The sequence below is a fragment of the Puccinia triticina genome, chromosome 3A (genome assembly GCF_026914185.1).
Source record: "Puccinia triticina chromosome 3A, complete sequence".
Classification (NCBI taxonomy): Eukaryota; Fungi; Basidiomycota; class Pucciniomycetes; order Pucciniales; family Pucciniaceae; genus Puccinia; species Puccinia triticina.
In genome coordinates this window covers 4719203-4737586 of record NC_070560.1, presented here as the reverse complement: position 1 = coordinate 4737586, position 18384 = coordinate 4719203, and the positions used below count along the sequence as shown (strand labels likewise).

Here is an 18384-nt window from a genome sequence, read left to right as displayed (position 1 = left end):
ACCGGGTACATGATCACTCACAATCAGCATCTTATCTCGTGGAAATCTTGCAAGCAACAGACAGTATCACTCTCATCCACGGAGGCTGAGTACAAGGCTCTGTCCGACGCATGCAAGGAGATCGCCTGGCTCATCAACCTAATCAAAGAGGTACTTCCAGATGAAGTTCAACGTCTCGCTACCGTTCTAGTGGACAACAGAGGAGCGATCGACCTCGCTCTCAGTCAAACCAGCCAAAACGGTTTTCGCACGAAACACATGGATCTCCGCCTTCACTTTGTACGGGAAATGATCAGCTCCGCTACGTCGCTTCTCAAGAAAACATCTCGGACTTTCTCACCAAGCCCGTCGGACGAAGCAAGATTCTGCGAGCCATCTCAACTGTGACCAACAGCGCCTTGCTCACTGCTGCTCCCAGCATCGCTGCTGGGAGCAAGGCAGCCTGTCAGAGTTCGCCTGATGACGCTGAGGCTCTCGTTACCTCTGGTGAGTAACCAGACCCTGAGCAAGCCACCTCACTCCAATGAGCGGCATAAAAAACTAACCTGGCTTGTTACCGTGTCTACAGACAACGATGTTCGAACTGCCACTTCCTACTACCCTGGTTTCAACCAGGATGTCTCCATGAGACATGAACCCCTAGACGGTACAGGACCATTCTGACTGGGCTAGCCGTCGCCTTACCGTAAGAGTTTTTCTACGAGATTGAGCTAAAAAGACTATAAAAGGAGGTCTTGTTGAGACCGATGGCTAACTTGGCTCTTCCATCCTCTTTGTCTTTCTCAGCTCACCATCATCTCTCTTACACATCTTTCAATCAACAGTTTCTCATAAAACTTCCTTTTCTCATCGTTCTGCCGCTGCTGTCCAGTTTAGCTATTTCATCATCATCCCGCTATCAAAGTCCTCGCCGCGCTTCTCGCTATCCCCGTCCTACTTCTTCTTTTTCTTTCTTGTTCAAAAACTTAGACCGCTTTTCCTTGTCAGATCTTTCTTAAGCGATTTAGCTTTCTTTCTTCACTTGTTTCTTTTTCTTTACTCTTTTGCGCCAGCGTTCCTGCTCTCAGGTAAGAGCACAACTCACTTCATCTCGCTCTTCTAAAAGGCACTTCTTGCTTTCTTCATTGTACATATAACCTGACTTAGAAATAAAATTCTCTCAGTTTGTGAATTCTTACAGGTTTGTTTTTCTTTTTCAGTCAACGGACAAATTTGTGTGAACTGGTTTGCTGTGCATAACAAACTGCTGCGGATGTAATTCTATGGCTATCAGTCTATCAGTACATGACGCTTTAGTAACACTTAAAATTCCTCTCAACTTGTGCTTTTTTACTTAATGATTTCGTATCTATTGGAAGCTATAAAATTATGATTTGCACCTACTCACAAGGCGTTTGTTTCCTTTTGACTATCTTTTTGGAAAAAATTCCTTAAACGTTTTTGTCTGGAAATCAACTTTACCTTCAAAGCTTGAAAATTTGGAGCCATGCAGGCCCATTTTCCGTCAGTGAAAACAGCTGTTTTCTTTGAGAGCATCAACTTGAGCCTTGTAGTCTGATGTTATGTCACCCTGCCCTCCATTTCTCTGCAATGCAAATGAAAACTGCTGCAGGGAGATGGTTCAAACACCTTTGTATGGGATGAAAGTTGGGTTAGTTGATTTCACTGGCTCTTGAACGGCCATCTACCGAAATTTTCATAGTTTTCTGTTCCATTGATTTTCGTTAGATAGACGGGAGTGCTCGAAATAGCGCTCAAAAACCCCATAGCTGCTTAGGTTTGTACAAAAGATCTGATTTGAATCGCAAACAGATGTCCGGACACTGTTTGCATGAATGTGCGACAAACGAGACAATCTTTTATCACACAAATGTCTGGTATTGTCTCTGTACCATTCGGGGAGATCCCAGAACGGTAAACCTGTATTAGTCGTTTTGGCCTGCTCCTTTGAAAAAGTTTTCGTCGTCTTGCACAACCAGCAAGAAAAAAATTGCTTGTTGTCGATTGCATGCAAGTGAGGAGATTTCACTCAAACAGCGGATGCCGACGCCTCGTAGCATAGCTTGATGATATCATGTCAGTGCACTGCAGACAGAATCAGGTGTTATGTACCCATTAAGCTTGTCTTGCGAGTGAGAGTGTGATCTCTTCCTGACGAGTTGTGCATCATATTCCACTAGTGATCTCATCGAATGCCCAGAAGTAGTCACCGATAATCCAGAGCAACAGTGGTAACATGTAACAATCAACAATACCGGATCCGAAGTTTCAGCCTGTGAATGCCGTTGCTTCAAATCCATCCTTCCCAATATGTATCTTTTCAGCTAATCAAGTCGAGGTGTATATAGCCTTGACTCGTACGCCCATTTCCTGCCACTCCAAGCGCATACATACACCAATTCTCCTGACTTTCTCCGTGTTTAAAGTTCATCTCTCTCAATTTTTCCGGGCCTTTTTGATTACTCCTCAAGTTCCTTCTTTCCCACCTTTCTCCTCAGTAGTTGCGAGTCGACTCTTTCCGGTGAAAGTACTTCGACTTGAGCTTTTTTTATCTTCTTTTCGTGCTGCCGTCGTGAAGTGTTGTATTCATACCAGTGACAAAAGGCAGGATGTATTTTTTAAATGGGCTCATTAGGGCCGGCCTGTTCTCGATCTCCTTAGTCGAGGCATCTTCCAACGGACCTTATCTCAATACCAACAACTACGAGCAGCTAAGAGCAGCGGCAGAGATGGCGATGAAGAATCTCATGTCTTACTACACCCCCAACTCGGTATGCCAAAATCATGTCACCTCTTTACGGTGCAGTCAAACCTGCGAAAGATGAGCTAACTGACTTGTGTTTTCCGACACTATTTAGCAAGGTATTTTCAATGAGGCACAAATGCCTTGGCACGAATCGGGCATGGTCTGGGATTTGAATTTTGATTATGCCAAATGGACCGGAGATACCCAGTTTTTGAGCATGGTTACCGAAGCTCTTTTCCATCAGTCCCGCGATGATGCACAGTAAGTCTCTTTTCCATGTCATATTTATCATTGTATTCTCAAGCTGATCATTTGCCTCCATGGATGTAGTGATTTCCTTGGGCCTGGTGAACAGACGGATGGAGCGTGGAATGATGACATACTATGGCCAAGTCAAGTATGTGGATTTGTCTAACTTCCTCTTTCTAATAACCAATTACTTGGAAGCTAAAGCATACTCTTTCTTTCTTTTAGGCAGGTAAACAAGCCAAAACAAATTCTAATTTACATTAATGAAACTCCTACTGAACCTTGACACTTGACCGTTCTCTAGCGGCGGCAGCTGCAGAATTCTACGGAGCTGCGGCCACGATACCAGGAGGAAAAGCCACGTGGATAGAGCTTGCCGAGAAGACTTATCGCGAAGCCGGTTCTCAAATGGACAACAAGTGTGGTGGTGGGATCTACTGGGTAATTGTCTTGGCTTGCAACGTGAAGCTGTGAATGAAATACTAACCAGTCTCACCTTAACTTGGGCTTCTAGTACCGAGACCGAAAATCCCCCAAAGGCAAATTCAAGTCCTTGATCACTCAGCTGGAATTCATTTCTCAAGGCGCACGAAATTATCTGATCAACAAGGATTCCAGAACATTGAATCAGGCGAAGGTCATTCTTAATTGGGTTTTATCATCTGGCCTTGGAAACCAGCGGACCGGCGTATTGTTTGACGGTGTTGGAGTCGACAATTGCTCGAAGTTGAAGGACCAACAATGGAGTTACAACTACGGCCAGCTTCTAGGCGCTCTCTCTAGGATGTATAAGGCCACCGGAGAGCAAGAATATCTCGACTTGGCAACCCCCTTCTTCGATTATTCCCGCCGAACTTTTGCTGCCTACAACACTTCTGGTATCATCACCGAGCCGTGCGAGCCAACAAGAACTTGCAACCGTGACCAACAGGGCTTTAAGTCTATCTACGTACGAGGTATTGCTCAGTTATATCTCGCAACCAATAATCAGAAAGTGAAAGGCGAGATTCGAGGGATGATCGATACTTCGGTTAAGGCCATGGTAGCCCGCTCTTGTGATAGGTATTATAACTGCGGTGGGAACTGGACTCTCGACACGCAGCCTGTGAAATATGTCCGCTCTCAACATGTGAGCACCGCTTTGCTGGTAGCAGCTGTGGGTATTCACGGAGGTAACAGGCCCAAAAAGGCAGGATGGATTCTTCCTTATTCAGCCACCAAGCCCCTTAAAGGATCTTATTAAGTTTTACAAAACAAAAATGTTGTATATATTTGTCAAAGCCCAAAGCTCCTTCTGTCGTAGTCGGTCCTATCACACTCCTTTTGAACTAGTTTTTGATTGCTTCATAAATAAAGAATTGGAGCATGCCGAATGATTGATTGTAAAAATTAAAACGATGGTGATTGTGAAAATTAACATGATGGATCTGTCGGATTCTTCCAATCATGATCCCACACCTTGTCGGGGTTTGGTAGAGATTCCACCGGCAGCTTGAGTTGCCTAGGAAATAGCCCAGTCAATTTGCCCGTCGAGTTCAGATTGATTTGATCTTTCTGACTGGTTTGAACGATGTTTTGTAACCGGTGAGTTGATCCATTTTCGTCTTTGATGACCTTCAAATACAGCTTCAAATCGGTCAATCGAAGTTCTTCTAATGCGTTATTCATCGATTGATACTGTTTTTCAAGTTCTTCTGCTTGCTTTTCTCTTTGGTGTCTTTCGTTTAGTTTCCATGCTCTGTCAATCGTTTCGTGTATCTCGAATTCGGGTACGGCCTTTTGCAATCGAGCCAAACGGGCTGAGTCGTCCATTTTAGGGTCCTGCTCGTACATCATCTGTAAAGTTACTATCCGTTAGTTTGATGACGATTAAAAAAGATAGCTCAAGGCTGATTTGGAGCGATGAACGATGTCCATTACAAACCTGTCTGATCACCTCATAACGGTCCGATTTCCCGTCTGTGTTACTGTTTGCATCCTTCGATTTCTTGAGATACCCTTTGGTCTGAGCGGATCGATTCTCGCTTGGCTTTCCAGCTTTTGATTTGCCACCGCCAGTCTGACGCGATGAAACTTTGGTCCGTATTTGATTGATAGTTGAGGTCCGATTGAACTCGTTTGGATGGCTCAGTAGGACGTTGAACAGAGTTCTACCAGCGCTCGATTTTATCCGGAGTTGGTTGCTGGTGAATTGAACTAGTCGTGACATGGTAGGCGAGTCCTCTTGGCCTGCGTCGTTTGAGTTCGTTTGGGACTCTTGCGTTGTTTGATGATGTGTTTATGTAGAACGGTCGGTTTTGTTGGAAAACTTTGCGGCGCTGTTGACAGCTTGCGAGATGTCACAGGTGCAGGTGTGACATGCACTGGAGACGGTCAGACCAGCATCAGCTGCATTCGAATCGCCAGGAGGGACTTGTTGAGTTCGAGCTGCATTGCATCGTACCACCTGCTCCTTTTACACCGGCCCTGCGCCCACGATGACTGAATATTGGGTTTCAAAGCAGTCTTATTTCTGCAAGTACTGCGACATCTTTATTCGAGTAAGTGACATTCGCACATCCACTCTTTGCCTAACCGCCGTACATTGTTCTCAAAACCGATGATGATTTCCCTCGTCACAAATAATGTAGGATGACAAACCCTCGAGAGCTCAGCACGAAAATGGATTGCGACACAAGGGGAACCTAGAAAGATACATCCGGGACATTTATAAGAAAGAAGACCGAGCCCAGAAAGAACGAGCCGATGAAGCTAGCCAGGTTTCCAAAATAGAAAAAGCCGCACGATTATCACATCAACAGAAGGACTTGGCTGATACGCAGACGGGAAAAGAAGCGCAAGACGAATCGGAGGAAGCAGGCGAACCACGCAAGCGTACGAAATATGAAAAGGCAGATTGGAAAGGAGCCGAAAATGTTCAGAACTATAGCGATGCTCGCAGTCTGGGATTTGTTGTGGAGACAGAGTTGGAAGAGGCTGCGAGAGCTACAGAAGAAGAAGAAGCGCGATCCAAAGAAGGTCTGATGGGTAAATGGGAAGCTGTGGTCAAGATTCAGTCCGTCAATAGAGGAGCATCGAGTTCCAAGACGATCAATCGCGAAAAGATTGCCTCTCAGTTGACCAATGATCGTGATCCGGACAACAAGCCGATTCGGAAATTATTCACTGAACGAAACTTGGAAACAGAGACGGAGACGCTTGAGAATATGGAAGTCAAAGTCAAGGTCGACCGTCGTTCGAGAGCTCAAAAATGTGAAGATGGGTCAGGAATCCATGGATCATTACAACCCATTCGACTCGATGGGCTTCAATCTGACGATATCGGCCATATCAAAGCAGAGGACCCCTCACCATCAGCTCCCCATCCCTTGGCCAGTAATGTCACTCAAGAAGAAGACGTCAAACCCAACGTTGATGAAGTCAAGGCACCAGTAGTCGAACCACCCGTGTTTTTCAAAAAACGAAAGGCAACGCAAGCACAACCGCGGCAGAGGACTTAGCTAGATTCAAGATTCCCTGTTGTCTTCCTTGAGCTATAACTATGCCGAAAACGAAGAATCACTCCTTGTGTGTTTTCTTATTTCTTATCTTTCCCGCCGTCGCCAGATTTTTTATATATGTGTATGTAACTGGACAAGATTGATCAAAAAAGTCACTTTAATGTGCATTTCTTTGTGCAGGTATCCCTGAAGTATAACTGCAGTAAGGTGCTAGCAAACAAACTGGATCCCTTACAGCCCCGTCGTTTCCATGTGTTCTCCCAAGCCAAATTTTAAACACGCAGCGCACAAAGCGCTCTGCAGGTAAAGCACATCAACAATCAAAGTAAATAAATGTGTATTCCTTCAGAATTGCGTTATATGATCTTGGCTTGCCTCCACGCCCCATGCATACAAATCGAGTCCCCATGTAACATTTTCGTACATCTGTTGAGCGGTAATACCAAGCATTTGGAGTAGATGTGCTAGAGAACAGACATTTCAATGCTCTGCCACTCGGTGGGAAAGCCGTGCCGGGTCAATTGTTTGCTCTCCCCGGTGCACCGAGCCAGAACCTAAAACGTCCGCCCGGGACATCTCCGAGCTAGGCTGCAGAGATTCTTCTTCGAAGGGGTTCCTTCACGGCCAGGAGGGACTGTTAGGTCTTGTTAAGCTCATCTCTCATCCAAGATTTACTGTATGTCGGAAATCATGAGAGTAACACAGAGTATATTTCAGTGGCAGCTCGAAGCTACTTGATAACGAAAGACAAGAAGACCTTGGAATTTGCAAAAGCCATTCTTGAATGGGTGATTGGCCGCTCACGCCTAGCAGATGTCAAGACTGGAACGTTACAGGATGGAATGCAGGCCTCAGAAACGTCCTGCGATTACACTACCTTAGAATGGACCTATAACTATGGGCAGTGGCTTGGTTCCCTGGCATGGATGCATAGGGCAACAGGAGATCAAAAGTACCTCGACATGTCATCAACATTCTTTTATCATTCTTTGAAGGTTTTTGCCCCGGGCCGCAACGGTGTTCTCGCAGAGATTTGTGAATCAAAAGGTGATCCATGCAAGCGTGACCAGAAAGGTTTTAAGGCCATTTACGTACGAAATTTGGTCTATCTGTACAAAGCTACCAATAATCAAGCGTTGAAGAAAGACATACAGGGGATCATCGATAGTTCTCTTGAAGCCATGCTCAAAACTTCTTGCGATGCAAATTTCAACTGTGCTCGCGAATGGGCTAAAGGTGCTCGACCAGAAAGAGATGTGCGGTCGCAGCATGTGAGTGCAGCTTTGCTGGTGGCAGCTGTAGGCATTCGTAGCACTCCCGCCAAAGCTGCCGGGGGACGGCAATAAGCTCCTGTCACTAGTGTTGGCGACTAAAAAAACTGCTCCTCCGCTCCGGACCGTGGCCACAAACCTCAGCTCAACTTGAAAACAGGTTAAAACTCGCACATATCCTCTCTTTCTCAGAGCCATTCTTCCCTCAGTCTCCTGAAATTCAGCTAAAATATTTGTAGATCTATATAAACACCTTTTAAAATTTTCGAAAACTGATTATGAATTGAAGGTCCCAATATCTCGTTGGTTGTATACACTTTGCTATGAATTTTCTTTTATACATGAATACATGTTCCAATCTTTGCAAAGTGGGCATGTTTCATTACGGACCCGATAGAGTGTAGCTGTAGATGTGAAATAGAGCTGCTACCTTTTCCTCAACTTAATACAAATTCCGGACAGTGATTCCAACGAAGTATCTTGGCATTTTTAATGATGAAAGTCTCCTGGGGAAAGCTGAAAACTTGTGAGGAGGATGTTAGGAAGGCGCTTATGTTTCAAACACAAGATTTTATCTTGAGCGGAAATATGATAAAAAGCGCACTGTAATCTGTCAAAGATGTGTATCACCAATGGCCGCAACCAAACACTACCACTATTGGGGTAGGGGAGTGCCCATTAAAAAACCACTGCTTCTTTCACCATGATCGATCCTCATTCTGCTATTTGAGAATGATTATGCTCGAATTTCCAAAATGATTGGGTCACAAAACCGTCCACCACTTTCAAGGCAATTCACAATCAAGATGACACGAGTCCGACTGTCCCGGTATTGTCAGAGAAAAGCCCATGGGCGACTGTACTCTCCTCTTGCAGTGGTCACAGCACCAAACCATTCCGAATTTTTCAAAACGCAGGGAGTGTGACATCGGTCGCCAGGTGGTAAATACTTGTCTGTGCTCTTCGGTAGTTTCGTTGTATCAGTTACTTCGACTTGACTCAGCAAATAGCCAGGAACCAAGCTTGCCTATCGATCTCGGCCTCACTCATAAGGCTCAAGTCAACGAGTTACTCACTTCGAGTTACTCACTTTCCCTGTTTATCACCATGGACTCTGGTGTCGGTTGCTATTTCAGCGCATTTGTCTTCCGTTCGAACGGAATCGGTTGTTATACTCCCACTTGGGTGTATCCGTCACTTCCCCTAACTTTCGGCAATGTGACCATCAAACGATGTAAAAATTTCGGGAATAAAAGGCACCGCTTCGCTTTTTCACTGAGTTCAATACCCTCCATCCCTCCTTAACTTCTAGACATCGCTGTCAACACTAGAAACTACACCTTCTTTCTCGCATACACTCGTCCAAATTTCATTTTTTCAGATTCTATCATTTGCCATCATCATTAATTTTTTTCGTGTCATCATGCTATTCTACAAGAATGTCGTATCACTGTGGGTCGTAGTGTCGTATGCAGCAGCTGCCGCACACCAAAAACGAAGTTGTTCGGCGGGGGAAGCCCTTACCTGTTTGCTTGGAGGTCAGATTGACGGGAAGGATTATAAGGAATGTAAGTGTTTAGATGTTAATTGTCAGCGAGATAAAAATGAGTCAAGTGCTAATCTAAGCTTACCTGCTACTTTATATCTTTTTAATGAAGTTGCAAGCCCCTTCGTAAAACCAATTGAAAAAGGAGGCTTTGGACCAGGAGGGATCTGCTGGAATAGGTTTATGGAAAAGAAATGCTGTCCTAACGAAATATTAAGCGCACCTGCTGTGAGTACACGACCAAAGCAGCGCCAGAGAAATTTGCTTTGGATCCAATCCTAGGGCTAATTGTTTTCAAAGCGCTTGTTAGGTCACCGATGCAGATGGTCATAAATACATAACTCCAGAACAGGCTGATAAATGTAAAAGCCCTGGGAGTCGGAACTGAATTATCACAAGAAAATTTAACACTGAGCCAGATCTGTTACACTAACACTATGAAAAAAAAACTCAAGAAACTGCTGCCAGTTGACATCCAGAATACTCAAGTTCATGAATCCCAAAATATTTCTACCCTGGAATACTTGCCTAATCTCTGCAATACTGAGTCTGAGGTACAAAAAACTCAGTACAAGTTTCAAAACACTGAGTTGAGACCTGTGCAAGTTCCCTTTCAAATACCCCTTTCATGTGCACATACCCCTTGCATGTGCACATATCCCTTTCATGTGTAAATACTCCTTTCATCATGTGTGCATAACCATTTCATGTTTACACACCCCTTTGATGTGTACAGTGGGTCATCTAATGTTTTTGGCACCACATTTTTGAATGCAGAAGCTCAGGCCACAGCCGTTAAGTCATGAGATCGGCTACAGGGGTGGAAAATAAGTTCCTAAGAATGATTATGAAATAAAAAAACAGACTTACTTCGCGCACTGCGAAAAGCTCTTCGCGCACTGTGCAGTGCGCGAAGTTTGCAAACACTTTGCGCACTGCGCGTGAAGGGCGCAACTTTTTCAAATAATTTTTTGACCAATCAATAGAAAAGCTTATTATTTTCCTCTGTGAATTTCTTTGGAGTTTTTTGAAGCTTCTCTGTATGCTTAAAAATTCCACCATTAAAATGAACAAGTACAGTCACTTGGGGACCTGGAATCCATATTCCCACCAGTCAAAAATTCCAAATAATTTAGTGAATCAAGATACATATAAATCCAAACTTTTTAGAATTTTTTGGCCACTTTGTGCAAGAATAAGGCTTTCAAAAATTAGGAAAGTTCACCACTTGCTGGCGCATTTTGGCATATCTTGAGAAAAAGTTACTGGTTTTTGAAAGCCTTGTCCTTGTACAAAGCGGCCAAAAAGTTCTAAAACTTTCAAATACATATTTAATATGATTCACTAAATTATTTGGATTTTTGGGCCTGTGGGAATATGAATTCCAGGTTCCCAAATGGCTGTACTTGTTTTTTTTATTGGTGGGATTTTTAAGCATACAAGGAAGCTTCCAAAAACTCCAAATAAATTCACAGAGGACAATAATAAGCTTGTCTATTGATTGGTCAAAAAATAATTTGAAAAAGTTGCGCCCTTCACGCGCAGTGCGCGAAGTGTTTGCAAACTTCGCGCACTGCACAGTGCGCAAAGAGCTTTTTGCAGTGCGCGAAGTAAGTCCGTTTTTTTATTTTTACTTTTTTTTTATTTCATAATCATTCTTAGGAACTTATTTTCCACCCCTGTAGCCGATCTCATGACTTAACAGCTGTGACCTGAGCTTCTGCATTCAAAAATGTGGTGCCAAAAACATTAGATGACCCACTGTACATATCCTTTTCATGTGTAAATACCCCTTTCATGCATGAATACCCCTTTCATCATGTGGACATATCCCTTTGATGTTTTAATAAACCTTTTCACATTTCCCTTTCATCCACACATATACCTTTCATGTGTGCATACCCTTTTGATGATACTCCTTTCATGTGTAAATACCCCTTTCATGTGAAAATACCCCTTTCATATGAAAATACCCCTTTCATATGAAAATACCCCTTTCATATGAAAATACCCCTTTCATATGAAAATACCCCTTTCATGTGAATTTACCTGTTTCAACTGAAAATACCCATTTCAAGTGAAAATAACACTTTCATGTGAACATACCCCTTTCATGTGTGCATGCACTACATCTGTAGATTCTGGCATGAACCTGGAAAAACCTTGGTAAGGGCCAAAATATGAACCTTGATGAACTTGGGTATAGGTCAAAGTATGAACCTGGTTCTTGCATGTCAACTGACAGCAGTTTCTCAATTTTTTTTTCATAGTGTAACAAGCTCAACTCCAGATGATTTTGGTCTGGATTGTTAACATTCACAAAAAATTTTGAGCCCGCAGCAGCAAGTATCTATTTACCATTGATATTTCTAGCTCCCCATACTTTCAGAAGCACGGTTTCAGCTATTGTTTTTCACCATCTTTTACATAACATTTTGTATATGCACCTGTACATTTCCAGATTGAAATTCCACATTCACTAATTCTCATAGATCAAGGGAAGACATATTCATTTCCCTGAAGTTTCCAGGATAATCTCTGGATAGATTTATAATCTTGCCTAAGAGTATGAAAATTACAGGATCATTCCCCAAACCTTTCCCAAGAGAATATGAGAAACAAAGCAATCCTAACTTAATTAAGCCCCTATATTTTTGGAGAGGAGAAAATTTTACACAATATTGGAAACCAAAACCTCTCTTGCCCATCTTCTCTGCACAAGAAGGGGAGGTCTTAGGAAAGTTAGAGCACAATCATGGCTTTGTCATCAAAAGAAAAAAAAACTTAAACACAAGGAGAATAAAAATGGATTCACATCTGAGTTTATTAAAACCACAGTTTTGCCAAAAGAAAATTCAAGGGTTTCCCCTATATATACAAGTAATCACAAAAAAAAAAAAAAAATACAAACTGAAACAATAAACAAGTACAAAAAAGCAAAGGATTTAACGAACTCCCAGCCTGTGACATGCCACAGGTGAAAAGAGACCGGCGTTAACCTGCTCAGCCTGGCGCAAGTGCGTGGGGCAAAAGTCGGGGCTGGAAACCCCTCAGCCAATTGCAAGTGCAACCGGGGAGGGGGAGGATCACCTCCAGTGCTCTGCAAATGCAAGAGCAGGGTGGATCACCTGGGGCAAAAAAAATGGTGCAGGAGATGCCCCCTTATATATTCAAGAGGTCAAGATTTCACAGCGCTTCGGGCTGAAAGCCACAAAGATTTTTGTCACACCAATGTGCAACCGTTGCCAGGAACGGTACATACAGCAATTAAAATTGTTGGCTTGCTTGTACGTACAGCCACTACCTCTGAAGCCTACCAACACCAACACAAGCACTGCCATGGCAATGTACAAGGAGCCAACAAAGGCCAGCTCGGCCAGTTGAGAAGTTACAGCTGACCAAACAGTTGAGCGCTTTGGCAGTCTTGCTGACATTCTCATCTAAGGATGCCTTTCACCACCTCTCCGATGGAGTCTGCAACCGCGACAAATTGATGGTCAGTGGCGAATAGACTGGAACTCATGGGCTACTTGGAGATTCCTCGCAGGGGGGCACAAAGAGATCCCTCCGCGCTGGAATCTCGCCGCCCCAGACGATCCATTTCTCTGTCCCGATATTGAAACTGGCTAACTCCATCCAAGGAAGCCGCCCGGCTTGTGACTCGAGACATCTTTTAAACCGTGCGTCTGCGTGCAGGATACATGTCCAGGTAATCAGCCCTAACTTACGTCGCCCAGCTTGTAAGTCTGATTAAACCCTTTCCAGGTACATAATAAACCCCAACCATCGTTGCCCAGCCTGCCATTCTGAAGTGCATTTTGCAAATGGTTTGATTTGTTTCAGGCTGACTATTATCCTCTGGACTTATTGGGCAAGCCTGCCTCAAGTTCCTCTATTTTTTTGCTGGCAAGCCGGCCAAGAAAATCATTGTGAGCTTAAACAACTTGGCCGAGACCGCGGTGCCGCTGATCAAGTCTTCTCTCTATGCAAGCACGTCGGCCGGATTCTTCTCAGCAGTCATCTTCCCTGCTCCACCTAAATCAGATCCACCCATTCCCCGCTTGTGTCCACCCAATACAAACTCTTGCCCACCCCAGCACTCCTCGTCGTCAAGGTTTTCTCCGGACAGCTTTCCTCAGCCACGGCCGAGACAATCCTTGCAACCTTAAACAACCTAGCCGAGACTTTGGCGCCGCCGATTAAGTCTTTTAAGCAAACACGGCTGCTGGATTGCCTTCAGGAGACCTCTTGCTTGCTCCTCCTGAATCAGACCAAACCGTGCCCCGTGTGCTAAGTTGAGCTTCTTAATATGTGTCAAGCCATAACAAAAACTTGCACTCCAACCAATCCATCTCATCTATCCCCCCCCATCCAATGTCTCCATCCACCACTATTCAATTGTCAAAAACCTCCATCTTGACATCAAAAATCATGCCCACCAGGAACAAAAGCTCATCTAGCAAGAATTTGTGCAAGATGGTCTGCTTGCTTTTGAATCAGCTTTGGGGTGTGTCCATAGAAGAATTGAGCCCCAGCCAGATCTTGTGACCCAAGTGGGGAAAAAAGATCTGTGAGTTTCACCCAATGAGCTAGCCCTGTAAAAAATATCTGCGTTTGATGTTCACAGATGAATTTTTAGGGACAGTTGACTCACAATACAATCATTATTCAGCTTCTTAATCAAGGGAGGAAACCAAAAATGCCTGTTTACTCAGGAATTTATGGAAACATGTGATTATAGACCTTCAAAATCAGCATGTGAGGATGTACTGAACCAGTTTGGAAAGTAGGAGGTATGCTATGGGTTTCTCTTGATGGCCAACAATACATGCTTACCCAGGTTGGCAATATGGAAACATTGAAATAAATCTTTCAGCTTGATTGTGAGAATCTCATTATCAGTTTTGGCTTGATCCTATCTCTATACTTATTAATAAACACTTTGGTGAAACCAAACTCATTTTTTTGTGCATTTTGTCCTCTCTTCAATACCATCACATGTTTTTTCTGTTAAGTTTGATACTCTGATTTATGGATGGCCATTGGCACCCATTGGTTTGTACTTTTCAACCTTCAACAGGTAACTGTCTGCCCTTGCCATGGCAGGTACAAAGCTACCTGCTTAAATTTTTACTCAAATTGAACACCCCACCTGTCAGCACGCACCTGCAAGGGCTGAAAGATACCTGCTTAAGGGTGACGGGCACTGCAAGAAAGACTGGGTCCACTGTTTGCAGTTGAAATTCAGGGTGCTCCAACCAAGCTGCCATTGTAACCCCACTTGTAGTTAAATAATTAACTTTTAGTCACATTCAAGGTGCAATGTGCACAGTCTGGGAATTGAAGCTTGCTTTAGTAAAACCTTTGAGGAATGTTGGAGTAACACCACACTCCTCTTTCAAGTTCCTGAATCTCAAGTTGACCCAGTTATTTTTTCAGTGAGGTGCCAATGGCAACTTTTAGGAATTGGATTGTTTTCAGAGGTTCATGAATAAAACTATTTGGCATCTGTATATAGTGCTTTTTTGAAACACTTTGACTGGAAATGACTGCACTTTATTCATTCATATTGCAGGATTCTATGCCCTGGAAGTGCTGCGGCGTAGCCGCTTTGGACTCTAGTTTGACATAAATAATATGAGCACTGGTCTCTTGTAATTATGACCCAGAATTGATAGTTTGTTTGATATTTTACTCATGTTGTATGTAGAACACTAGAGGCCAAGGCGGCTGCGCCGCTGCACATTCTAGGGCCAGATGAGTCATGACTTTTCCTGCTCCTATCCCTCAAAACATTTGCCACATGGCAGATTTATCCCTTCCACCCCCCCTTACAAAATTTCTAATATACCATCAGGCAAATGAATTTTTGGGAAATTGGAGAAATCATGTAGTGCATTGCATGATTTCCCCAACTGCCCCAAAAAGTTGCATGAGTTCCAAATAAGTAGATTGAAATCCTGTAAATCATAGAATAAAACTTCAAGGATCCCTCCTACAAAAGTATCAAAATCACAAAAAACTCATCATGGGTTTGCCCTTTTCAAAAGCCCCAAGTAACAAAAGGGATTTCCCCATATAAATGTACAAACATAGAGAAGATTAAGATGTTGCTCTTCAGACGTCCACCCTTTGGATTTTAATCAATTGCCATTTTGCAGTGACAATCTTCTTATTTAGCTCAAAAAACCAAGTAAATATGCTCACTCAATTATTTTAGTTTGATCTTAGTTTACCCAAAATTTACAAGAATTAGTTGATGTTTGACCAGATTATCAATTAAATCAAATTGAACTATCTCATTGTTTAGATAAGTGGATCATTTTGTCTTTAGTAAACTTATCCTTGATGTTTTCTTTTTCACCTATCAAATCATAAGAGGGTCTTCTCCAGGGTTCAATGCAAAGAGTTCACCTTAGAATTGCATGTCAGATAAAAATACACATGGAAACAATGACAAAAGTTCTCAAAACCAAAGAAAAGTCATCCTTACAGATCACCAACGGCTTCCGCGAAACCCCACCAGAACCAGTAGCGGATGGGGGGCGAGAGACTGAGAGTGGCAGCGGAGCGTGGTGGGCCGTTTCTTGTGGTGCGGCGGGAGCGTCTGTTGGGTGGTGGGCACAGCCACGCGCACGTGCTGTTTGCGGGGCTTGGGGCGCCCCTTATTTTCCTGTTCTTTGTCGGGCTCAAAATTTCGTTTCACATCTTCTTCTTAGCTCTTATGCGCTCAAACGAATAGCCAAGTCTTGGCTAGTCGTTTGAGCGCATAAGAGCCCTTGGCCACGCTCCAAAACAGCTCGCCCAGGCCCGGGATCAGCGCCCGGTCGTCTAGGATAGAAGGCCGAGTAGGACAGCGAGGAGGCGGGTGCAGCTTTGGGGGCGGAAGAAGATCTTGGCAACCTGGTTGAAGATCTTTTTCTCCTCCCCATCCCCCTCCAACAAGGAGAAGGAGGCTGCTGCTGCGCCTTCATGCTTGGCGGTCAAGGCTTAATGCAGCAGCATCGGCGCATGTTCCGAGCTCCATTTGCCATCCCCCATTGTCAACGTCGTCTCCTCCTCTAGAGCCAATCAACCAAACCAAGCCTGAGATGAAAATGGGCTGGCAAAAGAGGATCAGCCAATGGGACTCAACGGTGATCGAGAGCAGGGTGAGGCATTATTTTTCTTGATACAAGCATTGGGCACTGACAGCTTTGAGGAAGGTAGCTAGCAAGGTCTCTAGGCGTGTCCAAGCAGAGCTTGAGCCTGCAAGTTCTGGCAAGAATTGAGTCGGGGAGGGGATGCATGTTGTGCTGGAAGAGGAGGACAAGGGCAGCGGCGACATGGTAGGCAAAGAAGCGCTGGACGAAGTCGATGGAGACGATGGGCGGGAGGGCAAGGATGTCGACTTTGGCGATGAGTTTGACAAAGGTGGTGGCGGGAGTCGCGGCGGTTTTGGAGGTCCAGGCGGCGGACCTGGAGGACCAGAAGGCCAGGTTCCCCTTGATTTCACTTGGCTCGTCTTCGTCCGCTCTCCCCTGCGCGTGACGATGGTCAGTAGTGGATGGCTCTTGCAAAGATCGGGCGAGCGGGCTGGAGTGAGCTGGCTTTGGGCGAAGGTACCATTGTTGAAGAGCAGCCGGGAGATCGCGGTGAGCTGGCGTCGGGCGGAGGTACAATGAATCAAGCTTGGCACAAAGACGGCGACGAGGGAGGTGATCCATTTGATCAGGACAATCTACAAGCTCTGTTGGTCCTACTTGACCACCGCCTCTTCCTCCAACCCGGACCGGGGACGGACTATTAATGAGGCGGGGAGGTGAAAAGGTCAAGTCTCCAGGTCAGTGGATGAGCAAAGAATCAGCCTTGGAATGCCTCGTACCTGGATTGTGTGGTTGAACCTGAAACATAGTATTACACGCAGAGTCAGTGTTAGGGTCTTCTCAAAGCACTACGTACTGTGAAAGTCAGACATACCTGAGGCTGTGGTGGTGGCGTCAAAGGGGCATGGTGTTGACACCACTGTTAACGCCATGCAACATCTGGAGCGGTGGTGGTCTGGTTGATCTTGATGCGGTGGCTGAGCATAGGGATATGTGAGGGCTTGTTTGGTAGCTGTGAGTGATTTCCAAGACAACCAGTCGTGGAGCGGTAGATCAGTTGATAGCGCCGCAGAAGGGTTCTCGAGGAGTGCAAACTTGAGGCGATGGTGCGGCTGCGTCTATAAATACTGATCCTGAGTCAACGTTATTTCCTCAGGCAACTCCTCGGGCTGGTTTCCAGCCGGGGGGTCGTCTCACCCCCGTCCGCTGTTGCATTTGCGCAGTCCGGCGGGGGATACTCGTGGACCCCCCTGTGCTTACGGGCTGGGGGTCTTCCTCTCACCACTTTTTAACCCTGCTAGACAGGGATGGGTGTTGGGCCATGATACATCAGCTTGCTGATGTTAGGTGGCGGGGTGCAGGCTTGTTTTATCATGTTGTATTCTAGTCTTTTTTTTTGGTGTTTTGCTTAATTTGTGAGCTGAATCTCAGCCTGTGGATGCTTGTTTTGTAAAAGGGGAAACCTTTGATTTTTTTTTTGTATTTTGGTCATTTGTAGGGGAAACCCTTGATTTTTTTTTCCACGAAACTGAGGCTTTAATATACTTGGATAGTGAAATGATCCTCTTCTTGTTGTTTTCAATCTGATCATCTAGCCCCCTTACTGAGTTCAGGGGACACAGAAAATAATAAAAGACCAGCGCTGAGCTTGGAGAAAGGCAGAAGCAGATATGAAATAGCTGTGCAACACATTCCCTATGAAATATCTTTTCTATGTGTAGCACAGTGGTTGAAATGTTAGGCTGATTGTGAAAATAATATCTGGGGGAAGGATATTTCTACAAAGGGAAGAGCATTCCCATTATGCATTGCAGGGCAGTATGATCATTACTTGAGAACTGAATGAATAAATAGCTGGGTTGAACCTGATTTTATCCTAATCCAAGGGAGGGCAAAGGTGAAATGGCTTTGCTGCAAACAGTGCAGCAAAGCGGTCAGCACATCATTTTTCGGGACCTCTGATCTCACCAGAAAAGAAATGGTGAAA

General features: G+C 44.5%; 5 protein-coding genes across 5 annotated transcripts; 3 read left to right on the top strand and 2 right to left on the bottom strand.

Moving 5' to 3' along the window:
- Nucleotides 1–2609: 2609 nt before the first annotated feature.
- Nucleotides 2610–4238, top strand: PtA15_3A519 (uncharacterized protein; the record flags this gene model as incomplete). The annotated part of the gene is made up of 5 exons (XM_053167496.1): nucleotides 2610–2771; nucleotides 2859–3007; nucleotides 3077–3147; nucleotides 3300–3436; nucleotides 3510–4238. 5 exons carry the CDS (start codon nucleotides 2610–2612, stop codon nucleotides 4236–4238), a joined length of 1248 nt encoding a protein of 415 aa, XP_053018707.1.
- Nucleotides 4239–4408: 170 nt separating this feature from the next.
- Nucleotides 4409–5204, bottom strand: PtA15_3A518 (uncharacterized protein; the record flags this gene model as incomplete). Its single annotated transcript, XM_053167495.1, has 2 exons — nucleotides 4409–4831; nucleotides 4920–5204. 2 exons carry the CDS (start codon nucleotides 5202–5204, stop codon nucleotides 4409–4411), a joined length of 708 nt encoding a protein of 235 aa, XP_053018706.1.
- A 268-nt stretch (nucleotides 5205–5472) lies between these two features.
- On the top strand, nucleotides 5473–6495 carry PtA15_3A517 (uncharacterized protein; the record flags this gene model as incomplete). Its single annotated transcript, XM_053167494.1, has 2 exons — nucleotides 5473–5535; nucleotides 5626–6495. 2 exons carry the CDS (start codon nucleotides 5473–5475, stop codon nucleotides 6493–6495), a joined length of 933 nt encoding a protein of 310 aa, XP_053018705.1.
- Nucleotides 6496–9189: 2694 nt separating this feature from the next.
- On the top strand, nucleotides 9190–9700 carry PtA15_3A516 (uncharacterized protein; the record flags this gene model as incomplete). Its single annotated transcript, XM_053167493.1, has 3 exons — nucleotides 9190–9334; nucleotides 9425–9540; nucleotides 9623–9700. The coding sequence occupies 3 exons, from the start codon at nucleotides 9190–9192 to the stop codon at nucleotides 9698–9700; spliced, it is 339 nt and encodes a 112-aa protein (XP_053018704.1).
- A 6673-nt stretch (nucleotides 9701–16373) lies between these two features.
- On the bottom strand, nucleotides 16374–17329 carry PtA15_3A515 (uncharacterized protein; the record flags this gene model as incomplete). The annotated part of the gene is made up of 4 exons (XM_053167492.1): nucleotides 16374–16414; nucleotides 16505–17094; nucleotides 17177–17195; nucleotides 17272–17329. 4 exons carry the CDS (start codon nucleotides 17327–17329, stop codon nucleotides 16374–16376), a joined length of 708 nt encoding a protein of 235 aa, XP_053018703.1.
- Nucleotides 17330–18384: the final 1055 nt, after the last annotated feature.